The following is a 10,172-nucleotide window of genomic DNA, read 5'->3' on the forward strand; positions in this document are numbered from 1 at the left end:
GTTGATGTATATGTTAAAACACAAAAGCTGAAAACTAGTTACTAATATTGCCAGCGAAATGGAAATCGCAAAACTTGTAGGTGGTTTAAGGTTTTTTTCACCTCAACAGGGTGGATATCAAGGATTCTTTGATGTCCATAAGATCCTTTCTCACCAGCTTGTTCCACAATAAAGCTCATCGGTGCACACTCATACACTGCTTTTGGTTGTGAATAATAAATATAGTGAAAAGATGAGTTACAAAAATTTAAAAATGTCATGAGACCAACGGTAACATTTGGGTGCTTTTGGCATGTTGCTTTAGGGATAATTTCGGAATACAGGATAAAGTTAACAGAAACTTTTTCTATATATATATATAATCAAAAGCTGTGAAAAAAATGGGGTTAAAAAATAAAACTCAAACTCTCTCTGCAGTAAGTAAAGTAGGGAGTGGAAAAGCCTTTGGTGGGCAGCAAAGTTCCTATTTTTCCCTTCTTTTTTTGTTGACATTCAATCTAAAGTTTTGATCTTGAGTGGATTTTCTGCTGTTTTTACTCTGGTTTGAGCTTAAAGATCGATTCTTTTATTCATTTTGTGAATGCTCATTTGAACATTTAACCTAAAGTTCTGGTTTTGAGTGAAATTTTCAGCTGTTTTTAGTCTGGTTTGAGCTTAAAATTTGGTTTTTTGATCATTTGTTGAACACCCTACTAGAGTTTCAGAGGCAAAAAGGCCAAAAAGTACGAATTTTTAAGCTATGGAAGAACCAAAACCTGAAGAAATAAGCAACCCACCAATGGACCAACTTCAAGGCCTAGAGTACTGCATTGACTCAAATCCTTCTTGGGGTGAGCATTTTTCTTCTTTTTCCCCCCTAAACTTTTCCAGCAGTTGTTTTTTGTTTGTTCTGTTTTTGTAACCCTCTCTTATTACTCTCTTTTATTATTTGTTACTGAAATTTTTTCATTTCGGCATTGTGATGGTTTAGGATGATAAAGTAAGAGTGGTTCAGACACTGCTATTTGTTGAAGGGATTAATACACTTTTACAAACACTGTTCGGAACTCGACTACCTACCGTTGTAGGCGGTTCTTATACCTTCATTCTTTGCTGAGTATTGAGGATAACCATATGGTTAGTACAATTCTATGATCATTTCCCACAAATCTTTTACTTTGTTCGTAAAGTTCAATATTTTACGTCTATGCAGAGATTACTATATACTATGAGAGCTGTCCAAGGTGCACTAATAGTAGCATCAAGCATACAAATTATCTTGGGATACAGTCAAATGTGGGCTATTTGCACCAGGTGCAGCTTTGATCTTACATGGAGTTTCTGTATCAAAATTATGGAGAACATAATTTGAGAAACTATTAACTGATCTAGATTTCGTTTACGCCGGTTTTGGGAAGAACAAAGACTAACCGATGATAGAATGGCTGATGTGCACATAGGTGATGTTCATCAGTTTCTTGTGTTGATGAAAAATAGATACATTTCGAGATAAGATTAATTTCGAACAACATTTTTCTTGTTATTTGTTGCGTTATTATCTCCGACAACCCAGTATTTTTTGACTGCAAATAGTACCTTTTCAGATACAAGAGGACCATCTTCATGATCCACCATTCTCGTCTTCCATCTCATTCCTCCCACAATTTTCTTTACCTTGATTAACACGTTAACTTGATCACGAATTATGACAGACCCTTCAGGCCGTAAAATTCGATCCATCTCCAGAAGAATGTCTTCAGCTTTACATCTGCAAAATAAATCAGAGGTGAATAAGGTCCTATAGTTGTTTCTGCTGTCATCAAACATGGGACACAATATGCAAAGACGAATTCCATCTGCTGACAAACTTTGCTTCCAAGGTAAGTCATTTTAACATTAACTTGATTTACAGTTCAATCTGTTTAGTTCTTTAATCGACACTGTAAAGTATAAACACATTGAAGTCTAATATAGAGCAAAGACTTACTTATTCAAATACAGACTGAAGATACCGTTCGCATGAATGAGGTCGTATGTCCTAGGATACGTAGAGAAAGCTTCACACCTGGCATAAGGAGAGTGTAAACTAATGATTAAACTCCTTTTTCGATCCTGAAATCTTCCATAAAGGCACATATCAGGAAGGATGGGAGCCATTACAAAATACTGGAAAAATGAGGAAAAATAAAATACACACATGAGAGCAATGGCACAAAGTTACCAGTCGTGATAAATGCCGATCAAGCCACGTTCATAAATAATCCCCAGTGTGTATTTCTCAGCTATTGTAGGCATAACATTCATGACCCACAATTTGGGGGATTCAAGAGCAGCAGCAAAACTTCCTAGACCAGCATTCATGTCCATGATGTTGCGAAACCTTCCTGAGTCGATGAGATTGTTGATACTCTTATATGCTTTCACATGCTTCTCCCATATTCGAATATCCTTTTGATACATATCAACAGATACTCCAGCAACAGATCCAGAAGATATTCTGAAAGGGATGGCATTAAGCCTATCCGGATATGGCTTCCATTCCCCACCAGCAACTCCATCTTTCTCGGTTTGCTCAGGATAAGGAGTTGCGCATGCTTCCATTTTCTTGTACCTATATGTTCCGGGAGAACAATACAAGGATTCTTCAAAAACATGCAATGCATTGAAAAATCCGTTTGAAGGTGAATCGAATAAATGGAATGAATACTATACCAAACATCATCTGCATAGCTTGATTCACACAGAGTCGGTTTATCTTGCTGGCGGCATGAATCGTAATTTTTTCTTTTCCTCCAAACAGCAATGTCGCCTATCTCATGCTCCTTTTCCCAGCAAAGGAGTTTTGCAATCTCTTCGATTTTCCTTAGTTCCTCTTCAAGTTCTTCCTTATGGAGCTTCCATGCTTGGTAATGCATTCTCCAGTTGATGGGAGGACCAGAAAGAACCCAATAACCACCAGGTCTAAGAACTCGATCGACTTCCATCATGTACATTCCATCTGCAGAAACATGTCCATTAACAATGTTATATAAATAGTATTTATCATCAGTCAATATCTCTTTATAGTTTTCATCCTCACCATTTGCACCCCACGGAATCAAACAACGAGAACAGTGAGCCATGTCAAACGCTCTTGAAGGAAATGGCATCTTTATTGTTCCGAGCACTCCGATAAAAGCCGGCACACCTCTTTCCAGAGCAAATTGAATTTGTGCTTCATGAGAATCTCTTGGAGCAAATGACATTGTTATAACATTCCTTTTTAATAGATACGCGCCGAGGCTAGCAACCTAAACACCGTACAAGGAAAATAAATCAACAGGTACCAAATAACATAGAATCCCTTGAAACTACAGTTAGCCAATGCCATTACAACAGTGCCTATTACTCGAATTAACTTACCCCACAACCGGTATCTAGTGCCGTTCTGACCATGCCATTGTCCATCGGAATCACAGATGCAAGCTGATTGATATACGTATCGGCCCCCTGTGGAAACTGAGTGCCTCCACCAGGGAACCTAAACACATTCCCCTCATACTGAATCCAGTTCTGTACAGCTTTCTCAACTGTCAAGCTCTTATAAGGGGCGTTCGCAAAGGGAACATAATCCCTACTCTTTGGCCATGGAAATGGAGTTGCATAACCTTTGGGTGCCGGAATAAGACACTGCAGATTCTCTTCTTCCGTTGGGCAATGTCGTTCCCTGTACATCATATTGTCCCGAGGGAATGCCATCGCCCTCATTTGATCATGACAGGGTGTGTAATCGATGTACTTCTCTTCACATGTTGGGAACTCCTTGGTTTTTCTTTCTGAACCATCAGCCATCACAACATCATCACCATGATGAGTCTCATAGTTAAGGTTTAGAAGGACACCACAATCGGTTTGTTTGGTGATAGCTGAGGCTATTTTGTCACCCTTGCCGAAACCGCTACGCTGCCACGCACCCAGTATGTAGAAGAAACAACATAAGCCAATCGCTAGAAAAATAGACACCGAGCTCCTCTTTTTCAGCTCCCCTGTGTTCCCTTTAATTGCCATAATTCACCTCCAAACTGTTACCTACGATGTAAAACAGAAAGAAAAACAAAAACCTTCAATTAATTCCTGCATAAACTATATCTAAATATGAAAAGAATACAATTAGGCTCGTATTGTTAAAGATAAAAAGGGAATGAACAAACAAAGACAACCAGCTTGATCAAAATCAAAGAACAAAGTAATGAATCAAACAAGAACACATACTCAAAAAGCTTAAATTTGTTTAAAACCGGTCATTAGTCCACAAGCAAAAGTGATCATAGAGATATTACATATAGTATTATTTCAAAAAAAAAAAAATCAAAGCATTTAAAAGGTTTAGACAAATACAATGAAAATGCAAAACTTTACTGAGATTCAAAGGTTGAAGCTTTCTCAATGAATCAAAGTTCACAATCATTATTGTCCAACAATGCATTTATAAGAAACGAATCCACTTTTCTTTGCCAATATGTAAAAGAAAAAAAAAACAAGAAGAAAAATCCAAAGTTCTTACAGGTCGACAATGTAAGGATGCAGTTGTGATTAAATCATGATTATTGGGTTTTCTGTTTTGGATTTTGAATTTGATGCAGTATGGAGGAGACTCCAAAGAAGGGAAACAAGGAAGGGTGGTTTTAAAAAAAATATTTTGTTTGTAGTTTGAGTTTTTGTGGGTAAGTTGGTTGATAATGTCGCTCTCTGTTTTTAGGAGGAAACTATGAACAAATTCTGTTCTATTTCCAATCAGATAGGCCACTTATTTCGGTTTGAAAATCGGAAATTAATAGGTTTAATATGTCAGCAAGTGGAAGGAGTTTGGGAATATAATCATTTCATCAAAAAATTAGAAATTATTTTTTAAATCATATCTAAATTTTAGTTTAAGTTTAAATTTAATACACGATGTTAAAAAATTAACAGAGCTGCTGTCATGATATTTTTTATTTTCAATGATGATGAAGTATTATTTTATAGTTAAACGTCAACATCACTTTTAAGTTTTTTTTATAGAATATCAAAATGAAACTTAAACTAAATGTTTGTTATGACAATAAAGTTTAGTTACCAAAATGAAATAAAGTAATAATTTAAGTACTAAACATATAGTTTACCCTAAAGTTTAATGAAAACCATAACTTAATTATATTTCTATTAAAATTAAAAATTAAATTTTAATAAAAAAATTAACCATGAATATGACAATAGAATATTTAATATTTTTTAATAAAAACAAGTTAATTAGTAATATACATCAATGTATCAAATTCATGGTATGCTTCGATGTACGAAGTCTTCAGGTTTCGCACGGTTGAAAATTTGAAAAGCAAAAAAGCATTAGAGATGAGTTTTAAAAAAGAATGAGGTTTTACTTACTGATGTTGGCACAAACAAATGAACAGAATCAACTTCAAAGAAGGATCAAATTTATTATGAGGTTTTAGAGGATGGTGGAGAATGATTAAATGCCTCTGAAAAAAAATTAATCAATTGAAATCCAAAGATTCCAAGGCTGAGAAAGCTATAAAGAAGAAGTCTCTGGGTAGAAATAACAAATCGCACATCCGGGGGGAAATGTAAAATGACAATGGGTTATAAGCAAAAATTTGAATACGGCCATAGCTAGGCCGCAGGCTCAATCCGCATTGTGGCTGTCCTTGTGGGGCTTGGGCTGCCTGGCTCACCCTGCGCAAGCTGGAAGAGACTTGGGGTGGTGGGCGTGTTTTTTGGTTACGGGCTTGTTTTTAGGGTTTAGGGTTCGACTAATAATTTTCAAATAAATTTTAGTTCGATTAACGGTTAAATAAAAAATAATTTATTTAAACAAATAATTTGTTTAATTTTTTTATCATTAATAAACTTTTACCAGTCAAATACAAATTTTTGTAAGTTAGAACTATTTGGGAGCTTTGGCCCAACAGTTTGAGCGCCTAGTTACTCTCTCCCTTAATGCAGGTTCGGTTCTCCCTGGGCGCAAATTTGTGTTCTTCTATTTTCCATTTCAATTGGTGGTGACACGTATCACCGCCTGATTGGTTAAAAAATCAGTTAATTAAATAATTTAAAATTCATAAATAAAACCTTTCAATCATGTATTGACACATGTCATGTTCTAATTGGATAGTTAAATTTATTTAATTGAATTAAAATAGTGACTAAATTGATAGAATATGTAAATATTAAGGACCAAATATATAATTATGTCAATTTTATTAACGGACACGTCACCAAGTCTGTTAAAATTAACGGTGTGGTGGTCTGATTGAATCAATTAAAAAGTTTGGTGGTCGAATTGAGACAAAAAATAATTCGGTGGAAAGATTGATTAATGACCATAGTTTGATGGTCTCTCATGTAGATTACCCAAAAAAATTTATATAGATGTATTATTGTAATTATTCCTAAATATATAAAGTAAAATTATATATTTTTTCGGGTGGAGTTGAGTCGGATATTTTTCACCATAAATCCGAACCCGACCCGACCTGAACCCGATTTTAAAAAAAAAATCTGACCCGATCGGATCGAGTCGAGTCGGAACCGTCGGGTTCAGGTTTAGTGCCCATCCCTACTTGCTTCTAGGGTTAAAGTTTTTTCTCTCTCTAAATTTTCGCTTACTCCTTTCTTTTCCATTTTTGATTGGTAGATGGTGACATCAATCTTGATGTTAATTGTCGTCGTCAATATTTTTTTCTTATCTTGAATTTTTACTTTTTTTGTTTCTAATAATACTTCTTTTATGACATGATTTTATGTTTTTGTGACATAATTTTCTCTCAATCTTTACCTTTGGCATGTTTTTCAGTTCTTTTCGATCGTCTTTGTCATTTTTTTAAAGGTTGGATTTGATGTCATTGCAACTAGTTAATAGGATGTTCATTTGTTACCCATTGATATTTCTTGTTTTGAATTCTCGAATTGGATTTAGATACACAACTTATATTCGTAGATAATTTTCTCAAGATGCTTAATCTTTTGTTTTGATTCGTTTTTTGTAGTAATCATATTTGTTCGTATTTACCTATTGTTTAATTTTTTGGATAAAATTTGTACCTTTTCCTTATATGATAATTATGATCATATAAGTGGTTAATTTCTTATATTAAAAGTTATAAAAGAATATCATAATTATGTGTTCGGTTTACGAATTTAGTTATACATTCTCACTATAATTTTAAAAAAATTATTTCTTAATAAAATTACTTTTTTCTATTTTTTTATATATATGAAAAAAGAAATACAACCAAATTAAGAGCAAGTACAAGAACCAAATGGGTGAGAAGCAAGATTGGGCAGCCAGCCAGCCTATATCCTAACCTAAAGCACGGGTGTCTACTAGGCAGTGACGTGACAGAACTCCTACAAACTCATGCATCAAAATACAAAGGGTCGAAGTTGCCCCATCTACTCTCCATTTAACTTAAATATGGTGACGCATTGGCACACTCTCCCTAACACACAAGGAGTAACGACAATGCGTTAAACCTAAGTACTAATATTCACGAAGTCCGGGTTTTAATGGCTGCTTTGGTATACATTCGTTATTGATGAATCATTTAATAAATTTTGCCGCTGCTTGTTTTTCTCATGCACAATTCAGCCCACACAAAATCCACGACAGTATATAATGGTAAATTACACCTTTTTTTGTTTGAAAATGAGAGCTCAACTCTCTTAAAGTTTTTTCTCTTTCTACTTTAATTTATTGCAATTCCTCGAACAGATCCATTCCCCAAGCTTGGTACTAGACTGGTGATTCCAATTATCTTTTTTTTTCTCCATTTGGGCCAATAAATCTCGATATTTGGTCTTGGAACATTCTGATACTTAAATCAGGTCAGACCTTTATTTAGAAATGTTATAAGTCATTTATCTATTTACTAAATTGGAAATTAAAATGTTCTTGAGAAACTTATAACTTTAACTCAAGAAATATAGAAATGAAAAATCATGCAATTGATTGTCCTAATTGATATGACGCAAATGGCAGGCGGTAGAGTTTGGAGTAGTTGATTGATACATGGTGGGCTTGGGGGCGGTGGTCCTAACTATTATTAGAAAATTAGAATCTTAGGTAAGTAGACAAGAGTTGTTGCCACAGTTCCGAGGGCCATATCAAACCTAGCTTTTCCCCATCATCTCTGACCCACACTAAATTAATTAAAGAGTTAACTACACATGATATATATATTTGTATATTATTTATTTTTTATCACTGATTTCAAAATACATAAGTTATTGTTACTTTCATTTTTATTAAATTAAAATATGATTACTTTTATTTTTATTTATTTAAGATGTGATCATGTGATCACCACATATTAATTGTTGTTAACAGTTAATAGATTAATATGTGATATCATTCGATTGGAGGACTAACTTTATTTTAATTTGATATATTTATTTTTTACCAATTTACTTTGCTTTGTTAAATTTAAATAAAGTTAGTATTTCAACCAAATGGTGACATATGACACAACACATTATACCAATGACTGTGACATTTGGTCCCTATTATTTACATATTCTCTCAATTTGATCATTTTTTTAATTTATTAAAATAAATTAATCCTTCAATTGAATGATGCTACGTGTCTCTAGTACCATGTGTCACCATTCGGTCCGAAGACTAACTTTATTTTAATTTGATATATTTATTTTCTACCAATTTACTTTGCTTTGTTAAATTAAAATAAAGTTAGTATTCCAACCAAATTGTGACATATGACACAACATGTGGTACCAATGACTGTGGCATCATTCGATTGGATGATTAAATTTATTTTAATTTATTAAAAGTATGACTATATAGAGAAAATATGTAAATAATAGGGACTAAATGTGTGATTATACTAAAATATTTAACGACAGTTAACTCGTAGTAACCACATTTTAACTAAATAAAAACGAAGGTGACCATATCTTATGTATTTTTAAATCAATGACCAAAAGTGAACAAAAACACAAATATAAATGATGATATGTGTAGTTAACCCTTAATTAAAAGCAAGTGACCCGTCTTAATTAATTCCTCCATTTTTGTCTAATAATTCATCCATCTTTTTGGTAAAACATTACAAACCCATTAACTTCAAAGGCAGTTGAAATATCATTTCCAAAGGACACTTCCAATTTTATGCAAGGACAAGGGTTTCCTCCACTCAACCTCCCTATCCCATTAATTTTGTCTAATTCTTTATCATTAAAGGACAAATATGGGTTTTACTTCTATGGTTTGAAATTTCTAAAACAAAACATATTTGATGGAAATGAGAAAAATCGTATTCAATATTAACGGTTAAGATGATATATATATATATATATGAACCATGATGATGTTTTTATAGATTATTAGTGTATATTAGCCTTCCTACTGTTACAAAGGGTCAAATGAGGATTGCACTTTCTATGGGTTAGAGCAAAGGCAGTGACTCCTTATAAATACATGCTAGGGTTAGGGTTAGTCAGCAAACCGCATAAAAAGCTAGCTAGCTTTTGCTTTCGTTTACTTTTCTTTATTCCTTTTTTCCCCCTTGGTTCATAAACAGGAGAGACCGGGCTTTTTAGCTCCTTTTCATCTGGCGTTGGATGAGAAAAACATTTCCAAGAAACTACAGCTCCAACACAAGGAGGAATTAGGGTTTCCAAAGGGATGAAGAAACGTCAAGTAGTTTTGAAAAGTGGAAGAAGTTCGTCTTCGGTGAATCGGAACGTGAGGTATGGGGAGTGCCAGAAGAACCATGCGACGAATATTGGAGGGTACGCCGTGGACGGTTGCCGGGAGTTTATGGCGAGTGGCACTGAAGGGACCACTGGGGCTTTAACATGCGCCGCTTGTGGTTGCCACCGCAACTTTCACAAGAAGGAAGTACAAACTGAGGTAGTCTGCGAGTATACTCCACCAAATTCTTAATAAGATCAATATCCAAACAACACTATAATAGAATTGTTTTTTTTATATAAAAAACCATAATATATGAATTTAGCGGATTATTGTTGTTTCTATATTAATATTGTTGTACTGGATTCTTATCATCTAGTAATCTAAACCTTCAAGTGCTATTCTCTTGAAATATTGATTACTAAATAGGTAAACTCTACCAAACTCTCAATATACACATATAATTGTGTTCTTCCATCAAGAGTTAGAGATTGAGTTTATTTTT

At 34.0% G+C, this 10,172-nt stretch overlaps 2 protein-coding genes across 2 annotated transcripts; one reads left to right on the top strand and one right to left on the bottom strand.

Annotated features, from left to right (window-relative positions):
• Positions 1–1,436: 1,436 nt before the first annotated feature.
• Positions 1,437–4,665, bottom strand: LOC120209625 (probable methyltransferase PMT2). Its single transcript, XM_039208573.1, has 7 exons — positions 4,523–4,665; positions 3,382–4,047; positions 3,059–3,269; positions 2,692–2,977; positions 2,201–2,590; positions 1,967–2,044; positions 1,437–1,747 (listed from the first exon to the last, which is right to left on the bottom strand). The coding sequence occupies exons 2-7, from the start codon at positions 4,024–4,026 to the stop codon at positions 1,495–1,497; spliced, it is 1,863 nt and encodes a 620-aa protein (XP_039064504.1). The 5' UTR covers positions 4,027–4,047; positions 4,523–4,665; the 3' UTR covers positions 1,437–1,494.
• Positions 4,666–9,521: 4,856 nt separating this feature from the next.
• On the top strand, positions 9,522–9,962 carry LOC120209582 (mini zinc finger protein 1-like). The gene has a single exon (XM_039208552.1). It carries the CDS (start codon positions 9,659–9,661, stop codon positions 9,917–9,919), a length of 261 nt encoding a protein of 86 aa, XP_039064483.1. The 5' UTR covers positions 9,522–9,658; the 3' UTR covers positions 9,920–9,962.
• The last annotated feature ends 210 nt before the right edge of the window (positions 9,963–10,172 follow it).

Source organism: Hibiscus syriacus, unplaced genomic scaffold, assembly GCF_006381635.1.
Source record: "Hibiscus syriacus cultivar Baekdansim isolate YM2019G1 unplaced genomic scaffold, ASM638163v2 tig00019423_pilon, whole genome shotgun sequence".
NCBI classification, from domain to species: Eukaryota; Viridiplantae; Streptophyta; class Magnoliopsida; order Malvales; family Malvaceae; genus Hibiscus; species Hibiscus syriacus.

Bases quoted from the DNA above. Each gene is read 5' to 3' on its own strand.
- LOC120209625 (XM_039208573.1), bottom strand. From the start codon at position 4,026: ATGGCAATTAAAGGGAACACAGGGGAGCTGAAAAAGAGGAGCTCGGTG. The intron at 3,270-3,381 runs GTAAGTTAATTC...TACGGTGTTTAG, and splicing joins CACTAGATACCGGTTGTGGG to GTTGCTAGCCTCGGCGCGTA. The intron at 2,978-3,058 runs GTGAGGATGAAA...ATGTTTCTGCAG, and splicing joins GATTCCGTGGGGTGCAAATG to ATGGAATGTACATGATGGAA.
- LOC120209582 (XM_039208552.1), top strand. From the start codon at position 9,659: ATGAAGAAACGTCAAGTAGTTTTGAAAAGTGGAAGAAGTTCGTCTTCG.